At 57.5% G+C, this 20,784-nt stretch overlaps 10 protein-coding genes across 10 annotated transcripts; 6 read left to right on the top strand and 4 right to left on the bottom strand.

The window, feature by feature from the left end:
• Nucleotides 1–262: 262 nt before the first annotated feature.
• On the top strand, nucleotides 263–2,910 carry EHS24_005345 (uncharacterized protein; the record flags this gene model as incomplete). The annotated part of the gene is made up of 2 exons (XM_028620872.1): nucleotides 263–2,406; nucleotides 2,460–2,910. The coding sequence occupies 2 exons, from the start codon at nucleotides 263–265 to the stop codon at nucleotides 2,908–2,910; spliced, it is 2,595 nt and encodes an 864-aa protein (XP_028471914.1).
• Nucleotides 2,911–3,266: 356 nt separating this feature from the next.
• On the bottom strand, nucleotides 3,267–5,320 carry EHS24_005344 (uncharacterized protein; the record flags this gene model as incomplete). Its single annotated transcript, XM_028620871.1, has 11 exons — nucleotides 3,267–3,408; nucleotides 3,477–3,720; nucleotides 3,766–3,905; nucleotides 3,988–4,087; nucleotides 4,140–4,155; nucleotides 4,215–4,298; nucleotides 4,405–4,501; nucleotides 4,537–4,610; nucleotides 4,664–4,855; nucleotides 4,917–4,969; nucleotides 5,020–5,320. 11 exons carry the CDS (start codon nucleotides 5,318–5,320, stop codon nucleotides 3,267–3,269), a joined length of 1,443 nt encoding a protein of 480 aa, XP_028471913.1.
• Nucleotides 5,321–6,040: 720 nt separating this feature from the next.
• On the top strand, nucleotides 6,041–7,243 carry EHS24_005343 (uncharacterized protein; the record flags this gene model as incomplete). Its single annotated transcript, XM_028620870.1, has 7 exons — nucleotides 6,041–6,079; nucleotides 6,136–6,235; nucleotides 6,343–6,358; nucleotides 6,407–6,486; nucleotides 6,554–6,917; nucleotides 7,031–7,147; nucleotides 7,192–7,243. The coding sequence occupies 7 exons, from the start codon at nucleotides 6,041–6,043 to the stop codon at nucleotides 7,241–7,243; spliced, it is 768 nt and encodes a 255-aa protein (XP_028471912.1).
• A 1,268-nt stretch (nucleotides 7,244–8,511) lies between these two features.
• On the top strand, nucleotides 8,512–8,954 carry EHS24_005342 (uncharacterized protein; the record flags this gene model as incomplete). The annotated part of the gene is made up of 2 exons (XM_028620869.1): nucleotides 8,512–8,641; nucleotides 8,710–8,954. The coding sequence occupies 2 exons, from the start codon at nucleotides 8,512–8,514 to the stop codon at nucleotides 8,952–8,954; spliced, it is 375 nt and encodes a 124-aa protein (XP_028471911.1).
• An 851-nt stretch (nucleotides 8,955–9,805) lies between these two features.
• On the top strand, nucleotides 9,806–11,297 carry EHS24_005341 (uncharacterized protein; the record flags this gene model as incomplete). Its single annotated transcript, XM_028620868.1, has 3 exons — nucleotides 9,806–10,612; nucleotides 10,656–11,087; nucleotides 11,157–11,297. The coding sequence occupies 3 exons, from the start codon at nucleotides 9,806–9,808 to the stop codon at nucleotides 11,295–11,297; spliced, it is 1,380 nt and encodes a 459-aa protein (XP_028471910.1).
• Nucleotides 11,298–11,433: 136 nt separating this feature from the next.
• EHS24_005340 (uncharacterized protein) lies at nucleotides 11,434–12,352 on the bottom strand (the record flags this gene model as incomplete). The annotated part of the gene is made up of 4 exons (XM_028620867.1): nucleotides 11,434–11,547; nucleotides 11,606–11,724; nucleotides 11,774–12,010; nucleotides 12,067–12,352. 4 exons carry the CDS (start codon nucleotides 12,350–12,352, stop codon nucleotides 11,434–11,436), a joined length of 756 nt encoding a protein of 251 aa, XP_028471909.1.
• A 181-nt stretch (nucleotides 12,353–12,533) lies between these two features.
• EHS24_005339 (uncharacterized protein) lies at nucleotides 12,534–13,524 on the top strand (the record flags this gene model as incomplete). Its single annotated transcript, XM_028620866.1, has 3 exons — nucleotides 12,534–12,631; nucleotides 12,891–13,019; nucleotides 13,107–13,524. The coding sequence occupies 3 exons, from the start codon at nucleotides 12,534–12,536 to the stop codon at nucleotides 13,522–13,524; spliced, it is 645 nt and encodes a 214-aa protein (XP_028471908.1).
• A 396-nt stretch (nucleotides 13,525–13,920) lies between these two features.
• On the bottom strand, nucleotides 13,921–16,784 carry CUL3 (cullin-3; the record flags this gene model as incomplete). The annotated part of the gene is made up of 7 exons (XM_028620865.1): nucleotides 13,921–13,974; nucleotides 14,032–14,169; nucleotides 14,212–15,138; nucleotides 15,189–15,695; nucleotides 15,805–16,152; nucleotides 16,211–16,455; nucleotides 16,661–16,784. 7 exons carry the CDS (start codon nucleotides 16,782–16,784, stop codon nucleotides 13,921–13,923), a joined length of 2,343 nt encoding a protein of 780 aa, XP_028471907.1.
• Nucleotides 16,785–17,253: 469 nt separating this feature from the next.
• Nucleotides 17,254–19,197, top strand: EHS24_005337 (uncharacterized protein; the record flags this gene model as incomplete). The annotated part of the gene is made up of 1 exon (XM_028620864.1): nucleotides 17,254–19,197. One exon carries the CDS (start codon nucleotides 17,254–17,256, stop codon nucleotides 19,195–19,197), a length of 1,944 nt encoding a protein of 647 aa, XP_028471906.1.
• A 140-nt stretch (nucleotides 19,198–19,337) lies between these two features.
• Nucleotides 19,338–20,495, bottom strand: EHS24_005336 (uncharacterized protein; the record flags this gene model as incomplete). Its single annotated transcript, XM_028620863.1, has 1 exon — nucleotides 19,338–20,495. One exon carries the CDS (start codon nucleotides 20,493–20,495, stop codon nucleotides 19,338–19,340), a length of 1,158 nt encoding a protein of 385 aa, XP_028471905.1.
• Nucleotides 20,496–20,784: the final 289 nt, after the last annotated feature.

Raw genomic sequence — 20,784 nt, 5'->3', positions numbered from 1 at the left:
CGGACGCATCAATTACATACCGAGGTCACCGCCGCATCGACACACCATTATCTCGGGTCATGATCATCCCGGACGCATCAATTACATACCGAGGTCACCGCCGCATTGACTTGTACCGACATGTACATATTGTAGTCACGGATGTCCAGGCCACGGCGACCCCTTCTGTCAACACAATCTCCAAGGCCCATAGCGGCCTGCGTTCTTACCTATCCTCGAGCGATTTCAATCTTCCCAGTCCTCCCAACCTCAGCCAATCAGTATGGTGAATGTCGAGAGGATCACATTCGAGCACTACGAGCCCGGCAGCGCCGTGTCCGTCCCCTCGCCCCGACTGTCGTGGCGCTTCGAGGGTCTCGATACCGATTGGAAGCAATCCGGCTACACTCTGAGCATCAAGAGGGCTTCTGGCACTCGTGAATTTTGTGTTGAATCTGATCAGTCCGTCCTCGTGCCTTGGCCCGACACTCCGCTCGCCAGTAGAGAGAAAGCCAGTGTGCAGCTTGTCGTCACTGCTTTGGACGGCAAAACCTTGCCCGCCGTCTCCGTCAACGTTCGTGTTGCTTTCCTGTCGAGCGAATGTTGGTCGGCACGGCTTATCGGGGCGCCCGTCAGCGATGCGACCAAGACGAAACCGCCTTTTCGCGTATCACGGTCGTTCAATGTCGACGACATCAAGGATGCCACATTGTATGCCACCGCTTTGGGTCTGTACGAGGTCAGCATCAATGGAGTGGTCGTTGGCGACCACGTTCTTTCTCCGGGCTGGCAGTCGTACGAGTACAGACTTGCCTATCAGGTGTACAACGTCACGTCACTGCTTCGCGTCGGGACAAACACCATAACAGCCGATGTTGGCGAGGGCTGGTATGCCGGTCGTCTCGGTTGGGCGGGTGGAGGCCGAAACATCTGGGGTCAGCAGCCGGGATTCATGGCGGCCCTGGAGGTGGACGAGAAGGTCGTCGTACAGACCGACAACACATGGGAATGCAGCAAGACCCCCATCGTCTCTGCGGAAATCTACGACGGCGAGCATATCGATACGACCAAGGGTTTCGACGACAAGACGCGAGTCGAGATCCTACCATTCCCCAAGGCTCGGCTGCACGTCCCCCAGGCGCCCCCTATGCGACGCACAGCCGAGGTGGCCGCAGTCGGTATTCTCCGCTCCCCTTCCGGCAAAACAATCATCGACTTTGGGCAGAACCTGGTGGGATGGCTCAAGTGGGCGAAGCAAGTGGACGGGACGGGCCAGGTCACGATTCGTCACGGCGAAGTACTCGAGAATGGGGAGCTGTGCGTGCGACCTCTACGCGTTTGCAAAGCGACCGACAGGGTCGACCTAGGTGGCCGCACGCAGGGACTCGAGCCCAAATTTACTTTTCACGGGTTCCGGTACGCCGAGATCGACGGCTTTCCTCGCTCGGTTGAACTGGACGACTTTGTGGCGATCGTTGTGCATACCGACTTCGAACGGACCGGCACGTTTGACTCGTCGCATCGGCTTTTGAATCAGCTTCATTCCAACGTGGTCTGGAGTATGCGCGGCAACTTTTTGTCCGTGCCGATGGACTGTCCGCAGCGCGACGAGCGGCTGGGCTGGACCGGTGATCTCGAAGCGTTCTGCCCAGCCGCGTCCTTTCTCTTCAACGCGTGTGGCACAGTGGGCGAATGGCTCGGTGACGTGGCGGCCGAACAGCTTGACTTTGGGCGCGGCATACCGCCTATGATCGTCCCCTGCATCTTCAAGGACGTCTACCTCAAAGATAATGCCCCGTCGTTCGCCATCTGGGGCGACGTGGCCGTCATCTCCCCGTTCGATCTGTATCGATCTTTCGGTGATCTCGAACTGTTGCAGACACAATACAAGAGCATGCTATCCTGGCTCGACCAAGGCGTCCGTCGGTCAGCGTCGGGTTTATGGGACCCCTCGAACCAGCAGTTGGGCGACTGGCTTGACCCGCGAGCGCCTGCCGACGATCCAGGGGCAGGCCTCACCAGTGCCCTACTCGTCGCCGATGCGTTCCTCGTCCACTCGACTCGACTTATTGCCGAGATCAGCGACCTCGTTGGGTGTCCCGAGGCCGCGATCCGCTACCGCGCTCAACACGCGCAGCTTGTCGAGGCCTTCCGTGCCGAGTACGTTACGCCGAACAGTCGCATCATGAGCGACACGCAATGCGCTTACGTCTTGGCCCTGGCGTTCGGGCTTGAGGCGGATGCAAAGCAGGCAGCCGTGTGGGGAGATCGACTGGACAGACTTGTCCGCACCGGTTGTTTCAAGGTCGGCACTGGATTCGCTGGCACGCCGCTGATACTCGGCGCCCTGGCCAAGGCGGGTAAAGTGCAGGTTGCTTATCGAATGCTATTGGAGGGGCAATGCCCTTCATGGCTTTATCCCGTCAGGTAAGTTACAGCCTGTGCTTGATGGCCTAAAGGTAGGTGCTGACAGAATCTAGTAAAGGGGCCACGACCATCTGGGAACGCTGGGACAGCATGCTGCCCAACGGCGACATCAATCCCGGCGAGATGACATCTTTCAATCATTATGCGCTCGGATCGGTAGCAACGTTCCTCCACGAAACGATCGGCGGGTTGCATCCTGTCGAGCCGGGCTGGAAGCATTTCCGCATCCAGCCGCAACCGGGAGGCAGCTTGACTCACGCCAAAGCTGGTCTCGTGACGCCTTATGGTGCCGCTGCATGTGAATGGCATCTGGATGGGGAGCGTCTCCACGTCACGGCTATCGTCCCGCCCAATACGACCGCCCACATCGTGTTGCCTGCCGTGGACAAGGTGATCGGCAGTGGAAAGCACGATTTCAATGTCCGCTGGGAAAGCGAAGAGTCTTGGCCGCCCAAGGCAATCGCCTCCCCCAACAATAGCAGCCCCGACACGGACCCTTTGTAGTAGAGCATGACATCTAGATTCAATATGAATGGAGGGTGTAGTTTAGCCGTGGCTGCATTCACTAATACTCCAAGGCAATAATGGAGGGTATGGGCAGCCCGGGCGCCTGCAGGCGGCCTATGGTATCACGACACATGTCCATAATCCACTGGAACATCGCTGATGTCCCCGCAAAAGGGTACACTGTCAATGCCAATTATCAGGCTTATAAGAGCCGTCATAACATCTGGGTAGCCATGGTATTTAATGGAATTAATACTGCTGGCGGATGGATCTTTTGGACAAATGTTGGCTGGTCTTGACAATGACTCGTATGAACGCAGTCAGACCGATGATTTCTCATGCATAGATAGCTATCAATCACTCCTTCTAATCACTTGTCTAAAGATGTCGCGCAAAAGATAAGCGGAGTGCTTGGGAATGCGCCGGAACGCGTTCTCGTGGTCAACAATCGTTAGACCGTACCGCGGTTCGTATCCCCATACCCATTCGAGGTTACTGAACGAAGTCAGCGCATTTCCTCTTATACTTTATAAGGTCAAGTCAATCCGACACAAGCAACGCACTCTAGTAGAGACCAAGCCATGTACCCCGAAATCAATATCCCATCATCGCGGACGGCTTGCACCAGTTCGCGGATGTACCCGGCGTAATACTCCTGGCGTACCACGTCGTTGATCTGATCCACTCGCGAAGCTTGGGCTTCATTGGCGACACTCATCCCGTTCTCGGTTACCATGATTGCCATGCCGGTGTCTCGTATGTACCGTTCGTTGACATAGCGAAGCAGTTTGCGAAAGCCCCAAGGTGCTGGAAAATCAGCCACCCTCATGGACGCAACACAACCACACTCACCATCAACGGGGTGTCCCATGTGACCTGTGGTGCCCAGCGGCTTTCCGTCCTTTTCAAAGATCTGGTTGGTGCAGCCGAATCCGATTATAAAGGCATGAGCGCCTTCGGATGGGACGCGCTCCCCGTCCGTCCAGCAAGTACTATAGGTGTTCAGACCGAAGCTCCGCGTTAGCTTTGATTGTACGCATCCCCCAATGATACAATTGTGCCGAGTGGACTCACAAATCAGAGCTGTGAGCGACCACCTGCCAGTCGTCGGGTGTGAAGTTGAGCTTGTACTCGCCAAGCTCGTGCTGCATCGTCTCGTTGCAACGCCCAAGATCTGCAAGCATCAGTCCCTGGCACAAACCTGATAGATCCCAGGAAAGGCTCACATATGGGGTCCGCAAACTGGTTTGTTGTTAGCATGGCATATACAGATCACTCATCGCCACGACTGGGGGACATACCAAGCTCAGATTCCAGTCCAGACGAAGCTGAGCACCGGATATGGATTTTTCAGACTCGTCGAAAGGCTCCACCCAATCGCAATTCTTGATACAGTCAGCATTGGCATATGTCCGAGAAGAAAGGCTTTTGTTGCGTTTACGGGTGCGGGCTGCCGGTGCGAGCTTGCTGGGGGCAACAAGGAGGACGTACCAACGTGATTCCAATGATGCCTTTCTGCTGAGCAGCAAATTCAGCCTTGTACAGACGATACGCGTGAGCGTGGCACAGAATGAGGGACCGCGCGAAGCTTGATGTCAGCCAGGTAGAACCCGAGACACTCACATTGCATAATCTTGTATAGGTCGCCAAGAATCTTTGAGGAGGGCGACACCGTTGAAGAGGGTGAATATTTGGGGCTTCAGGGTAAGTAAGGGCACATCTTGAGGCTTGGAGCAGGGGAACCATTCACCTCGTTGATGGTAATCCAATGCTTGACTCGGTCCCCGAGGTATTCAAAGCAGATACGTGCGTATGCGGAGAAGTCTCGAATGATATCACGGTGAGATCGAAAACCGTCATACTCATCCGCAAGACACTGTGGGAGATCCCAGTGGAAGAGTGTAACGACAGGTGTAATGCCGGCCTCCAGTAGAGCATCGATCTGGACCGTCAACCTACGCTTCTCCCCCAAGGGACCAGGGCTGCGCCTACGTCAAGCTCACCAAATCGCTGTAATACTTCATTCCGGCCTGATTCACCGGTGAGCCGGCCTTGCCTGTGGATGATCAGCATCTTCGTAGATGTGCTGAAGTGTAGACAACATACCGTGAGGCAGAATCCTCGGCCACGACAGCGAAAACCGATACGAGTTGAAGCCGTATTGTTTGAGAAGGGCAACGTCGTCGCGGAACCGATGGTACGAGTCACATGCTTGCTCACCCGAAAACGGCATTGTCCTCGTCCAAGTATCCCATACGCTGGAAGATTTGTTATCGAGATGGGCACCGCCTTCGATCTGAAAGCTGGCAGAAGCCGCTCCGTACAAGAACTCGCGAGGCAGAACGGACTGCAGCTCGCCGTCGTTAAGCACTTCTTTCGCTTTGCTAGAGTATTCGATGGCGGTCATGGCGGTTGGTGAGTTAGTTTGTAAGAGACCTGCAAAGTCGTTGAGGGCGCGACTTGTCGAGCTGTTGAAGCGCGAGAAGCCGTGCTGTCGGACATACATACATATAAGTCTGCAGCAGACCAGCCCAGTGGTATGACCGGCTTACACGGACGTAACCGGTTGTAACAACCAGCTCATGCAGCTCACTGCTCTCGGCTCAAAAGTAAACCCGATATGGCGGAAGATTATCCCGAATCCCGGATTCCGTGTCACCAAAGCTAACCTGAGCGGACAAAGCATCCTTCGTGCACATCATATGTGGACAACATCAGATGGAGGTTTCGAAGGAGGCAGGCAGAACGGGGCCCGATGGGGCCCGATGGGGCCCGGTGGCCTCTTCGAGCGAGCTCCAAGGGACACCGTCGCGGCCGCCGGGCAGAGCAGACATGTCGTCGTGAATAGTGCTCGCCCGTCGGCCGGTCGATGTCCCTTGCTCATGAGTGTCCCATGTCTAAAGTGTCCGCCATAATAGATAGGCCGAGTGTCTCGTGGGGTGTCCAAACCAGCTAGATTCGGGCCCGGTGCACCATTAGACCGAGAACTGGCCAGTACAAAAACAACACTTGAGCGTCTACGGACCTCATCTGATATCACCGTCTTTATCATTGCGACCTCGACCACGGATCCAGTTCCTACATACATCACCTACCTTTCTCACTCGGATCCCCACCAACCGTGATTATGTCGAACCCAACCTTTATGGATGCTGTCGTGTTGCTGGTGAGTTCGAGTATTCATCCCTTGATGTTGGTTGGGATGAGACTGATTGTATCCAGGGAGACTCGATTACCGAAACCAACGCCGACGGGACCTTTACCGCTCGAATTGCCGAATGGTATGGAAGAAAGATGGACGTCCTGAATCGAGGCTATGGAGGTGGGTCTCCTCTCTTCCATCTCTGCACTCTCCTTCGCGCTCCCCTGCTCGCATCCTACCTTTTGCACCACGTAGTGGCTAAAGGTTCAATGTGCTAATACGTCTAGGATTCAACACCAAAATGTACGCTCATACATTATGGCACCGGGATGTTGTGATCTAACAGTGCAGGGTGCTGCCTTTGATTCCTCAGATCTTTGGCCGTCTGGGTGAGGCGACTCAGAGGGTTCGGATGGTGGTGATTTGGCTCGGTACGTTACAAGGGGCATCATTCAGCATTGTCCTGGGCAGTTTGGTCCGCGATCCTGACCTCGACAGGAACAAACGATGCCTCTTTTGCTCCGGCGATGCAACATGTGCCTGTCGACGTCTTCAAAAAGAACTTGAAAGATATAATCACAGGCGTCCGGCAAGCTGTGCCCGATTGCGCCATCGTTCTCATCACCCCCGGGCAGATGTTTCAATCGGCTTGGAACGCTGTCATTCGTGAGTGGGTGTACGTCCTTCAAGGCAAGTCAGCCGACGAATTTGTCCCAAACCGCGATGCTCCGACCACAAAGCTTTACGTGGAAGCGGTGATGCAGGTTGGCGAAGAGGAGAATGTAGCCGCCCTGAACGCTTGGGAGTTGATGACCAATGATGCTGGCGGAGAGGATGCTCCGGGCTTGAGCTCGTACTTTACGTGAGTGGACGACTGCCGTGCCCGCCTGATCACTACGCGTCTAACCGAGGCGCATGAGCAAGATTATAGCACCAGCATGAGAGGGCGCTTGAGTGAAGGCTGACGCCTTTTAGCGATGGAATCCACATGACATCCAAAGGTTATGCCTTGATCTTCAATGCCTTCACCAAGCTGGTGGGCGAGAAATATCCCGAGTTGTACGCGGTTGGCATGAAGCGCCGGATCCCCGAGTGAGCACACTTGAACATACTTGGGGCTCAGCTGACGGCGCCAGTTGGCTTGATATCGAAAAGAACCCGGAATTGCTTTACGGGGAGGATGTGTGATACAACGGTAATCTTGTACAAAGTCCTGACCGCTGGAGATGTGAGGAGCGATCATGCATCAGGACATTTGAATGCCTCTGGTTGCACGCCGTTTGCATTCCAAAAGCGTCTTCTGCGCTCCGATATTCCTGCGGCATTTTGTGGTCAAGGCGAGATATCGATTGCAGGCATTTGTTGGCCAATAATGAACGGTGCAGATGATAGTTGGGACGCTTGATGGTCATAAGCTTGATGAATCGATAATCCCTGTCAAGTATATAATGCCTGTGATTCGGCTCTGGATTCAAAAAATGATGGAGGATAATGGATAGCTCAAGACAGAATTTCCACCACCGTCAGGTCGTGCGAATTCCAGGCGGAAAGTCGCAAATGGATATACAGAGCGGACTCTCGTCTCATGGTTACCCCGTCATTTGACAGAGCACCAACATGCGAGACTCGGTCGTTCGACCGAGATTGGATTGGTTGGATGAAGGGAAACCCCTAAAAAGCTGGCGGGAACATCCACATCGATGGCGAGTACCATGGCAACTCTATCAGTGCAGGCAGCAACGTCAGTTCCCCGCTTCCCAGAAGCAGCAGCCCATGGCGTCTGTCAGTAATACCAGGCATGCACAATGCATGGCTACAAGACACTAGCTTTAAACCTCGTTCTCCGAGTCCATACGACAGTCTATTCAAGGGAGAAGGCATTCTTGCGCGCTACACGTCAGTTAATATCCTCTCGCATGGACGCTCGGAAACATAAGTTGGGATAGGGATAAGGGCATCATGACAGAATACTCATCGTCATGAGGTCGTTGAGCAACAGGTCCTCGATGAGGAACGAGACGGCAGTGGTGTCGGAATGAGGAACAATTCATAGTAACGATATAATTATGGAAATTACAATTTAAATACTACATAGATACGAGGGCGCATTTGATACCGTGTGAGGCACACACACCAACACTTGGGTGATCTCCTCGGGCTGGGTGAGGCGGTGGGGGAAGACAACGCCGGCCTCGAGCTCTTTTTGAAAGTACGGCTTCATCGTTAGCTTGATTATTGACGCTATCGCCATGTCCGGTCTTGCAGAAGCGTCTTAAACCCACACGAGTAATCGGAGCGTATGATCTGACCGTGACAACTGATATTTACAATACGGTCGGGCCCAATTAACGCCGACTGCACCACCGCGCGATCCGCCATCCCGAAGACGGCGACTACGCCAAATCCCTCACATCGGCCCACGAACAAGAGCTCGCCTTTGTCCTCGATGCCACATCATGATCGCTGGTGTCCGAGTGACGGCCGCCTCAAAGGCTGTACACGGGACTGTTGAGATGCTCGAGACGTCTGAGCATCAGTCTGAGCATGGGAGTGCTGGGTGTGTTCAGTGTGCTCGGAGTGCTCAGAGTGCTAGGTCACTCATTGACTCCGAACAGGGTCCGAGACTCAAAACTGCTTCGGACCAACACTTGTAGTTGTTCATGCACATACAACCATTGAAACAGGGACCAGCGCGAACGGCGCCTCGCCCTACTTTGACGAGCCGCAAGACGCCCAGTCGTCGCCTGTCTCCTCGGCGAGTTCATTCGGGAAGATGTCTGTCTACTTTGCTGAAGTAGGCGAGTTCACCGAGGTGCCGTTTTTTAGAGGACACGATACAGGTCGACCTGGTGGTAGAGCGGGAGGGTTAGCAGTAGTATTCGATGTTGCACACCTGTAGGACTAAATGCGAGAACGTGTAATGATAGACAGGATATGATACCTTCGCTAGAGAACTACCAATGATGCAGTTACAAGGGCTATGCATGTACAGCGTTCTCTAGCTCATGTACAGGTGGAACCCATAGATAGGTCTGAACACTTTGAGTTGGTGGCGACCATGCTGAGAGAGTTGAGTGTGGGGAGAGTTAGTGGTCCGCGGTGGGAATTATATCCGGGGGTCGATCGGCCTGCCAAGCTTTGGGACCCCGCAAGATTGACGTCCAGGTCGCTTGGAGCAGACGACAGATACAAGAGGTGGATGTTGGCCTATTCGGTCAAATACTCCGTTCCAAGCGACGTCAGTTCCTGCTCCGTCGGAATGCTCCTAGCGCACGTCGTTGTTCGTCTCACCGGCCATTGATGTCAGGCCCCGAAGGCGTGGGAGGATCCTGATGGAGGTCCAAAGGTAGCCAAGGATGCCGAAGGGATCGTGTCCAGTCGCGGAAGATGCTACATCACGTATTATCTTCTACCCTGTGGTCAGCACGTGACCTCAGTGACATCAGTGATCAGTGACGTCCATTGCGAGTTTGGATGTCATCAGCTCTGGCGCTCTGGGCGTACAGAATGCACAGAAAGCGCACACAATTGCAGAATTGCAGAAATGCAATGCCACGTGGGAAACGGAACTATAATTCCACAATACCTCACACGCGCCATCCACATGGCTGTTGGCGTGGCCAGTTAAGGACCACCACAACGACCGCCACAACAACCTCCACTTCTTTGGCTCGTCGCCGCCCATTTCCTCGACAACCATCAATCTCATCGCCGCTCCAACCACCTCCCCACCACGTACCAGCCCCAGCCATGTCCGACTCTGAAGACGACTTCATGTCGGACAAGTTCCTCGTCGACACCCCGGCCACGACAGACACATCCTACACGGCGCGGCGCAAGCGGCAGCAACTCGAATCGCACCGCAAGGGCCAAGCCAACAACAAGCTCTCCCTCCGCGAACTCGAAGCGCAGCGGCGACGCGAGGGCCTGAATAAGAGCCTCTTTGACCTGGATGATGGCGATGGTGAAGAAGGCGATGTGTTCGCTGCGGCCGCTGCGTCTGGCTCCAGTAGCTCGAAACAACAGCAGGCAGCAACCACAAAGCCCAAGGAAGCCGGCAAGTCAAAGGCCATGGACCTCATGATGAAGATGGGCTGGAAGGTCGGCCAGGGCCTTGGACGGCGGCGAAGCGCGTCTCCTGAGCGTCAAACGTCTTCGTCTACGGCTGTAGACCGCGAGAGGGACGACGAGGACAATGCGCCGCGGGGCGGGATCGGGGCCAGTCGTGGCCGTGCAGAGCCGATCAGGATATCAATGTGGGCAGGTACGTTCAAGCTCCAGCTCCACTGGCCACTGGCTACTAGCACGCATGCTCCAGCTGAAAACGCGCTTATAACAGGCAGAAAGGGTCTGTCGGCACGTTCGCCTTCGCCACCCCCACTCCGTGGTCGCAACGATCCCCATTACCTGCCTCCGGGGCGGCACGCGGCTTTGGATTCTGCCGCGCGCTCGTTCCGTGGTAGACAAGGTGCCGAGCAGACGGCCAAGGAGACCGAGAGGAAGGAACACAAGGCGAGGCAACTGTTGGTTGACTTTGACAAAGAAAAGGAAGTCACAGTGAGTTATCCGTAGCTAGCTAGCTGGTCGCTGACATTGCCAGTTCCATCCGCTCCACGCCGAACCAGGCGACCCCTTGTCCCTCCCGCGTCCCCTCCTCAAGCTCATCTATCCGGCCCAACTCACGCCGTCGCCGGGCGCGTCCCGGTCCCCCTCGCCAGCCCTTGAGGCCGCCCCAGCCCCCTCGGCTGCAGCCCTCGCCGCAGCCGCAGCAGCCCGCGCCACCAGCGCCGTCAACATGTCTGCAGCTGTGAAACTGCGCGAACAGATGCGCAGGGACATGCTCGCAGAGATGGAGGTGAACAATGACGACGGCAGCGGCCGTGACGGGGACGTGCGCTTTGGTATCCCTGGTGCTAAAGAGCTCGCAGCTGAAATGGCCGCTGCAAAGGCCGCCAAGGAGGAAGAGGAGGCCAGCGCTGGAGTACATTGGGACGAGATGGTGTCAGGTACAAAGCGTGTCTTGTCCATGACGGTGAGTCTCTGGGGCTGTGGTGTGGTGCTATGTCGGTCCCCTTTGCTGACATTGTCCTCCCCTCTGTAGCCAGAGGAACACCTCGCCTTTCTCGTCTCGCAGCTCCGCAACGAACACCTGTTCTGCTTCTGGTGCGCGTCAAAGTACGCGAGCTTTGAGGAGATGGATGGGCCGGGCGGATGTCCTGGAGAAGCCGAAGATGACCACTAGTGCGCTAGTGCTGGTGTCCAGACGTGTCTTCGTTTACATGTGCATATGTACAAGGGTATATCCAGATGCTGGGTTTGTATAGTAATATAGGTCATGGGTGTGTGTCGTAGAGGAGAAAAGACGTTGGCGCGCAGAGTTAGAACCGCTGGGCAATGTCTGCACGCTTGGCACGTTCAGCGCGCGTGACGGCCTCCTCCATTGCCGCAAGCTGTTCGTGCAGCGCGAGGAACATGTCCGACACGGTTGTCGTCTGCAGAGCACGGCGCGTCAGATCAAACACTCTCCACAGGCTGTGTGCCCAGACTCACAAACTCGGTATACCGTTCGACAAGTGTCGCAGCCTGTGCGCGGGCCTCGCCGAGGTTCTTGCTGCGAGTCGAGACGCGCTCGGCGCCAGCATGCAGCGCAGGCTTCAGCTCGACAATGTCTGCAGTGACAAGTCAGACAAGAGGCTCTCTAAACGCACAGAGACGCACCTTCCAGACCCTCTGCACCGGCCACACCGCGCTTGGCCAGCACGTCAATCTCCCTCAACCCCCTCTCTGCGTCGATAATGTCCGCACGCGCCTCCAGGACCATGGCCGCCTGCTGCGCTTCTGGGAGCAGGTCGCGCGCGTGGACCACCTCGGCCGTCGGCTCTTTTACGTTCCCATCCTTGTCCTTCTCACTCGAGGGGTCGGTCGGAAGCGCCAGGAGGGGTGCGTAGCGGTCGTCTGCGGTGTGAGAAGTGCAGAGAGAGAGAGAGAAGGGCAAGTCCCTCAAAACGTACAGTTGTCACAGAACTGGCGCAACGCAGAGTTGGCGTCGCCCACCTCTGTCATGCGCGCCTCGAGGGCCGCGACGCGACGCGCAATTGTTGCCTGTGGCTCGTCCTCTTTGGGAGACGGAGCAGTCTTGGACGAGCGCTTGAGCTTGAGAAGCTGGACGTCGGCGTCCGACTCGTCGCCGTCGTCGTCCTGCAAGTTGAGTCTTGCGAGCTGCGAGCGGGGCACACCGAGTACGCGTGCTTCGAGTGCGCGTAGGCGGAGCTCGATGGGGAGTGGGGCTGCAGACATTGGGCTGGGGGTTTGTTTGATGGTGGAATGGACGGAGGGATGGACGATGGGACATTCGATGGACGCGCCGGCCGTGCCGTCATCGCAACCCCGTCGCTCGCCGCCGTTGTCGGGGGGCGGCTAAATCGTCGCAACTCTACAGAGGCCTCCACTTGTTGTCTCTTTCATCTCGTCCACCACCATGACCGTCCCCACAACCACCACCATGGCCCTCCAGCCCCGACAGCTCTTCGGCGGAGCTATCACAATGCCCATCCCAGTCGGATACCTGGACGCTAGGTGAGTGTGCATCCACCGTTGCAGCCGCTCCGCCCAAAGGGCATTTTCTTGGTGGCAAAACATCGCACTGCTGGGGTTTGCTTTGGTCAGCAGAAAGTGTCCATACCGGCCTGGTTCAGCTGCTTCTTGTGCCGACCAGGCATGGACATTGTTGATCACTGGAGTACACTTGCATTGGCTCTAAAGGCGTCTCCGGTCACGCTAGCTTCGCCTGTTGCCAGCTACCTGCGTTTACCTCATCCAAACTGACACCTTCCAGTGACATGCGCCAGGTGCCCGACAACCAAGAGGTCTTCCTCTCGCCCGACAGCGACACGTCTATCATTATCGAGATCCTCGCGCCTGTCGACGAGGGTGGTGCTGACCAGGACCTGTGGGAAGCTGCTACGTGAGTGTAGAGAGAGCTGCCCGGCAGCTCGCCCTCCTTTCGTTCACTCATTTGCCACCCATTTGCTGACCTCCTTCCTCTCTTCAGCTTCCACTTTGCCTCTGTCGCACACGACAACGCCGCCCTCTCATCCACCGTCATTACCACCCACCCTCCCATCCCAGCTCAGCAGCAGACTGCCGCGTCCTTTGCGGCGCTGACCAGCCCCGCGCCCGTCGCCCTCGTCGGCACCCAGCGCGTCCACAAGTTCAGCCACGACCCGACCGGCGCGCCCCGCCGCGGACACGAGAGCGACACTCCCGACGAGGTCTGGATCGCGCTCGCGCTGTACCGCGTCGACGTTGTCGTTGGCGCAAGCATCAAAAAGGCCGATGTCGTCGTCACGGCCAACGTCAACGCCTCGGCAGCCGGCGGCGCCGACGAGGTTGTCAAGGTCCAGAAGTGGCTCGACGAGAGTGCCAAGGGCTTTAAGATTGTCGACTGGGGACTCTTTGGTGACCAGTAGACAGCATCGTTAGAGTGGTAGAAGAAAGGAAGCGGAGAACGGAAGTCATTGCATGGAACCAAGCTTGCATTTTGCCCCTTCCTGGAGCTCCCGGCTCTCCTCGTCCACCACTACAGCCACCACTTATCCCAGTCTCCTCCTTCGATCCGCCTTGCCTTCTCTCGAGAATAATCTGGCCTTGTGCCGATCCTACACGATTGGAAGCCCTACGCCACACAATCACCGTCCCTCCTCATCAATACCACATGCCGCCGCCTGCCTGCCGCTGCGCGCCACCCTCACCGCCATCACAACAAACCACCACCCCAGCTCCCTGCCCATAGCCATAGCCATAGCCATAGCGACTCTGAATAAACCGAATGCATGTGGTACTGGAACAATGGGCCTATGCAACAACTACGCCAGGTATCGGTACACGCCAATGTCGTTTGTTCGTTCAAGGTACTCGCGCTGTAAGGGTCGGTCAGTGACGATGATCCCAGGTCGAGTTGAGTGACCACTACTCACATCAATGAGGCCCTCAATGCGCTTCTTGATAAGCGACATGCTCGGCTGGAAGCGGCTGCTGAGCTGGTGGGCCACCTCGGAAATGAGGTCGTTGTGGCTCATCGTCTTGCGGTCCTTCATGATACGGACAATACACGCCTGGGAGTTTGGTCAGTGCATCCTTAGGTAGCCCAAACTCACCTCCACCTGGTGCTTCCTCTCCTCATCCACCATCTCCTGTGTCTCCTCGCGCTCCTTGGGCGTCTCGACCTTGCTCGCCACCTGCATAATCTTGATGCGGGCAAGGGGACTGGTGAACCCATCGTTGAACGCAAACGTGTCGTTGGCACCGACGTCACGACCCTTGGGAGTCTTTGTCAGAACGCGGAATTTACCGCATGCCAATGACTGCAGGGTACGCTGCAAGTCGGCGTCGGCGAGGTCTGTTGCCGACTTGATCTCGTTGTAGCTCAGCACCTCATCCTCGGGCACATCCTCAAAGAGGAGAAGCACGACCAATGCCTGCGTCGAGACGTTGAGGTCGTGGCTGCGCGCCTTGAAGCGGACGCGCACGTCGGCGGTACCCAGGTTGGCTTGCCATGTAAGGCGACGACCAGAGTGGCGCGAATCATAGTACTTTTGGTACACCTCGGTCGCGCCCTTGAGCGTTCCACCAAACGAGCATGACGACGTGGCGACGATGGGTTGGGGCCAGTAACTTGCCGTGAGGACGTTAACGGTGAGCTCAAACGGTACAGCGCCGTGGCGGTTCTGGTAGTGACGGAACGTGGTCGCCGACTCGGCCGACAGACGCATGTCGGTGAACATGCCCTCGAGCTTTTGGGTAAACTGAAAGCCCATCTCGACCTTGAGCTTGGCGACCATGCCGCGCTCGGCGTCGTCCGAGACACTGCGGCCATACAGCAAACGACGGGCAAGGTGGTTCTTGTAGTATCGCTCAAACTTGTCCTTGTCGGACAGGAAGCGGAACAAGATGATCGTCTTTTCCAGCGCCTGTTCAATCTCCTCGTCACTCTTGGCCTTGGCACCCTTTTTCAAGTGCTCGTCGATGAACAGTGACAAGAACTCGGGCGCGCGGGGGTTGGCGTTGATGAACGATTGGAATGCCTGGGTGAGTCAGCTCACAGGGCTCTCACACCGTCCCAGCTTTATCTCACCTCATTGATGGACGCCTGCACTTGCTTGTCGCCTCCAAACGCCTGGTCCAGAATAATGTCAAACTTGTCCTTGAGATCCAACACGTCCTGGACCCAGCGCAGTGCCTGCGCAAGTGCCGTCGCCATGGCGCTGGGAGCCTTGGCTTTACCCTTGCCCTTTGGATCCTTGTCCTTGTCCTCGTCAACATCCATGCCAGCGTCTGCCGAACTGGCGGCACCGTCGTTGATCGCCTTTCCGCGCGCCTCGGCACTCTCGCGCAACGCGAGGCGAAGCGCATCCTTGCCGCCGTTATCGGGCACGCGCAAGAACAACGTGTACATCCGCCGCAGGTCGGGGACGCGGTCGGCATCGAGCATGGCCACCAGTCCAGTGCCGGGCATGCGCATGATGGCCTGAAGGTGTGCTGTGAGAAGGTTCTCGACCAGGAGCGCCTGCAGAGGGACCGAGGTGAGCGAGGAGAGGTAGTGCGCAGTGCGGTCGGCCTCTTCTGCAAAGCGGCGCTCGACCTGGGCGCAGGTGCGTCAGTAAAAAGTGCCCATCACCTTGTCTCGTCTCTCCTCCCCTGAGCGCGACACAGCCACCACCCCAACGACCATAAGGACCGTGCAAACTCACATTCCTGAGATACGCCGGTGCGTCACCCGTCTCAAGATATTGGACGGCCTCGAGGCGATAGAACTCTGCACTGCGACGGAGGAACTCGGGCTCAATGTCTGTTGCGTAGACTGACCGGCCACCCAAGCGCTCCGGGTTATCGAGACGGAGGAGGAAATCGACACAGTCGCGTACTGTTGAGCGCTGGATGGTATGGCCATCGCGCTCGAGTTGGACCTGGGACAGGAGCGTCGCGACCAAGTGGGTGTGAATGGGATGGTTTGTGGACCGCACAATATGGGAGAGGAAGAATACCAGTCCAACTTCGAGCGTTGTCGGGAGTCCGTTCTGCGTCGTGTAGCCCTTATCCTGCGTAGGAGACGGGTGTCAGCACGACCGTGGGTGGCCTGTTATCGCATGTACGCACCAGGTAACGCAAAATGTCCTTGATCTTGAGCATAGCACCGACGTGGTCATCCCACACACTCTTGACGGCGCGCAGGAACCGGTCACCCTCGACCGCACGTTCAACTGCCTCTGCGCCGCTACCGAGTGCGCTCGTGCCAGCGGTGCCACTGGCGCGAGGGAACGCGGGCACTATCCGCTCTTCGGCCAGTCGGTCGAGGTACTCTGCAACAATCGTCTTGAGGCCAGAGTAGAGCTGTTCGCCTTCTGTGGCCGGGGTCAGCCAAGTGTACTCCAGAATGACTGATGGCGGCGGCATACGCCAAACGCGTAGGAGGCAGCACGCAACACATGGGGTAGAATCGCAGAGGCAACAGCACCTGAGGGATATGTTCCTTCTCGCTGGGTGTGTCGCGGCGGGCGGCTTCGGAAGTGCGTGTTCTGAGACACTGAGCAGGAAGCTAACACGTACGCTTGTGGAGGACCATGTTGTACGCATAGCGGTGGTTCTCTTCAAAGGAGATCTTTGGAGCGTTCTTGTTCTGGATCTCGCGGATGGCATGAGAGAGCTTTACCCAAGTGTCCTTGAAGCTCATGTTGGAGCCTAGCTGCGGTAGAGTGTCAGCGTGTTGTGGGCGTGGGCATGGGGTCTGTGTGTGATGGACATACTCTGGGTGGTGGCCGCTGTCGGGAAAGGCGAGGAGTGTCAGCTGGTGTGCATGCATATGCGAGCCGGGAGGGGGCAGCCGTACTCACGACCTTTGGCTTGCCCCTACGGGCCGAGCCGATTGGCATGGCCATGGTGCGTGGTGATGAGAAGGAGATGAGAGTGAGAGAGAGAGTGGACGATGACGACAAACTGAATGTGGACGGCGGCGAAACAACACGGACGGCACGGGCGGCGGCAAGCTGGTGCAGCGGCCGGCTGGCTGGCTGGCTCGCGTCTCGTCCATTTCTGCACACCAACTTGTGTTTTCATCTCTCTCTCCATCTTATCCTTGGCCGTCCCACAGCGCGTCTTTCTTCTGTCGCCCTCCTCCCCCTCTTCCCCTTCTCCCGCGCACCATGGCCACCTCGGCCAACGCGCAATACGTCCTGCGTCTCGTTCTAGGCGCAGCTGCACGCCCCGCTTGGCCTCGACACTTTTCAGCCGCCGCCCTCGCTCATGGCCAAGACGCATCTATGTCGGCCGCCGCCGCTGCGGCCACCTCTGCTACAACTACCAAGGATACTGCAGTCCCCATCTCCTTTCTCGAGCCCGAAAGCGACGACTACGACACTGCGCAGTCCTTGCTCCCTTCTCGTGAACAGCACGACGCTCCGCCGGTCCCATGGCCAACAGTATTTGACCACGGCGAGGCGCGGCCCAAGTCTCACCGCCGCCACCCCTGTGACCTTCTCGCCCGTCTTGTCGCCGAAAAGCGCTTCGACTCGGCGCGTAAAGTCTACGCGGAGCTCAAGGCGCTGCACACGCCCATCAGCCAACGCCGAATCTACCTTGACGCGGCCCTCGGAGCCCTCGAGCAGCCAACAAGCGAAGGTCGCCAGGAGTTCCTTCTGTGGCTGTCTCTGTACTCGAACCGTGGCGCGACTGCCCTGCATGGCAAGTTCAAGGAGACGTGGCAGCCGATTGTCAACCGCCTGTTAGCAACGCACTTGTTGGAGGACGAAGGCTTCTTTGGTGACTTTTTAGAACTGGCTGGGCAGAAGGGTCTGCTTCCCGCCGTCATTCCACCGACGACCTTGGCGCTCGTGGCATCGACAGCTCCAGCAAGGAGCCTGGACATGTTTACCCGTGCCATTGCAGCGTATGTCGACTCAACAACAAGCAAGACATCGACGTCGGAGCGTGCCAACACTCTCCGCGCGCTTGTCATGTCGCAGGTTGAACAATACTGGAACATATACCTCCGTGCTCTTGTCATTGCTGGTTGGACCGACCATGCCAAGGCCTTGTGCGCCGACCCTCCTCTTCTCGTGGGGATGGAAGGCGAGGTCAAGGTCAAATGGGAAGCCCTCACGCTGCGGTTCGTCTCGGGCGAGGCCGTCGAGCGCAAGGAACGCGCGCTTGCCGCTCGCAAACAGGCTGACGAGGAGCTGCGGCAGAACCCAATGCTCCCCTTCAACTCCAAAATGTCTCCATCTCGCGGGCAGTCGATGAACGAACGGTGCCGAGAGGCTCTCAAGTCCGCCAACCTGCCCTACGTCTCGGTGCTGGCAGCAATCCAGCGCGACTTTCTCCTACAGGGCCAGCTCCAGCAGCTCCACACCTTTCGCAAATCATTCACTCGTGGACGCGGCGACCTTGGCACTTCCATTCTCGATACGTGGTGGTGGCACGCTGAAATTTACCGTCTGGCCGAGGACGGTCTGCACCACGACGCCGTAGCCACATTCCGCCGACACTTTTTATGGATGGGTCTCCCGCCCACCCAGATCGGTAATGAGGTCAAGGTGGAACCGCATGTCACGCTCCGCGTTCCGACCATTCAGGTCATTACGACCGTTGCCAGGTCAATCCTCGAGGTTCTGCCCAAAGAGGAACTGGGACAATGGCATAGGCGATTCCTCAGCCAGACGGTCCACTCCCCCATGCTCCAGCCGACACCCATGACCCACGTCTCTTGTGTTCGCCCCATCGCCCACCGCCTCGGTCCCACTGGCGCCTCCGAAGCACTCTACGACATCCGAATGACCGGGCAGAGACCACACATTGCGTGCTGGAACGCATACATCCTCTCTCTCGTGGGTCGCGGCGAGATTATTCGCGCCAAGCAGCTCATAAACGCCATGGAGCACCGCGAGATCTGGTACGGATTCAAACTCCCTGCCCCCGTGAGCATGACGTACACGGGTGTCGTCTGGGTCTTGCTCAAGAATGGGCGACTTGACGAGGCAATGGCCATGTTCCGAAAGTACCAAAACTTCCTCACTGAAAACGGTATGAAGCTGCCCGAAGACGTCATGTCGGCAGTGACAACAGCGCTCGCCAACAGTGAAAACAATTAGACCACACGCACCTCCATCATAGCAATCTTCTCTGCATTGTCCGCACCCTTGCATCATTCTATTGTGTTCTGTATGTGTGCATTGCCATGAGAGAGAGGGGGGACTAGTGTGTGGGTGGTGGGAGGAATTGACTGCTTCTACTACTGCTGCTGGGGCTCGGCAGGGAGCTGACCCTGCTGCGACGCCTCAATCTCCGACACGACGCGGTCCCAAGCCGCGTCACGAATGTCGTTGACCTTCTGCTGCTTGGCGCTGAGGGGGTAGCCGTACTTGAGCTCCTTGGGGGGCTTGGCGTACTCGGGAGCAGCAATACCGCGGTGCTCGCGGTAGGTCGCGTCAATGTGGGCATTGTCGGCCTCGGTCCACTGCGAGCGGAAGAGGGTGACGGCAACGACATCCTCGGCGGTCAAGTTCGAAGCTGTGAGGAAGGCGCGGAGGTCAAAGTTGTCGCGGGTGGTGGCGGCAACCGGGGTCTCGCCCTGGCGGACAACGAGGAAGACGTAACGGTGCTTGCCCGAGCCACGGGCCGGAGCGGGGGCCTCGTAGCCGAGAACCTCGTTACCGGCAGCAGAGAAGAGGTTGGTCTCGCCGGAGAGGACCGAGAGGGGAATGTCAGTCTTGGCGTAGTGGACACGCTGGGCAAACGCGAGGGCCTCGTGGTTGGGGCTGTCGGGGTCGATGACAAGAAGAGTAAACTTGGCCTCGGGAGCAGGGGAGGCAGCAGTGGCCTCAGCCGGGTGCTCAAAGAGCTGGACGGTGGTCGTAGGAGGGGCGGCAAAGGCAGACGATGAAAGGATGGTGCCAGCCTCGACGGGGGACTCGGCAGTCGAGATGCGGAGAGCGGCCTTGGGCTTGTGGTCGGGAATCAAGTCCGGGACCACGCCAAGCTGCATCACACGCTCCATGACGAGGTCGAGCTCGCCCTCCTTGCGCCAAGCACGCTCGGCGAGCGAACGCATGACAGCACGGCCCATGTGGCCCTTGCCAGCAGTCTGGCGGAAGAGGCGACGTGTAGCGGGGTCGTTGACAAACGCGTCAATCTCGAGACGAGCTATCCTGCGTGCAATCTCATCAGAAGGCGAGGCAGCGGCCTTGGCGCGGAGGGTCTCGAGACGCTTCTGAAGGACGGCGTTGTCCTGGTTGAGGTACTCGAGGGCCAGGTCGTACGCGGGTTCGGCGCCGGCCGGGAGAGCAGGCTCAAAGGCGGCAGGAGCGGCGGCCGAGGCGGTGGACGAGTAGCGCACGAGACGCGAAGGTCCCGGGGCAGCGAGCCTCCGTGCGACGATGCGGGCGGACATGATGGTGAGCTCGGTGAGATGGACGACGACGAAGAGATGCTCTAAAACAGAATGAAGACCCGAACTTTTCCTGTTGGCTGTGGGCAGGTAGCAAGTTTCAGTTTACGTAAATGTGGTATTTAGTTTACGTAAGCTCTCCGCAACCCCCGTGGGCGGAGCTGTCTGATGGCGAGCAACCCCCACTCACCGGCGAGCAGGGACACTTTTGTCACCACTGTCCACATCGTTGTTCTTCCTGCTTTCATCAGACCCATCTTCGTCGCCGTCGCCGCCGTCACACGCCGCACAG

The sequence above is a fragment of the Apiotrichum porosum genome, assembly GCF_003942205.1.
Source record: "Apiotrichum porosum strain DSM 27194 chromosome Unknown scaffold_21, whole genome shotgun sequence".
Lineage (NCBI taxonomy): Eukaryota > Fungi > Basidiomycota > Tremellomycetes > Trichosporonales > Trichosporonaceae > Apiotrichum > Apiotrichum porosum.
Note: the sequence above shows the minus strand (reverse complement) of the source record. Positions and strands in the feature narration are given on the sequence as shown.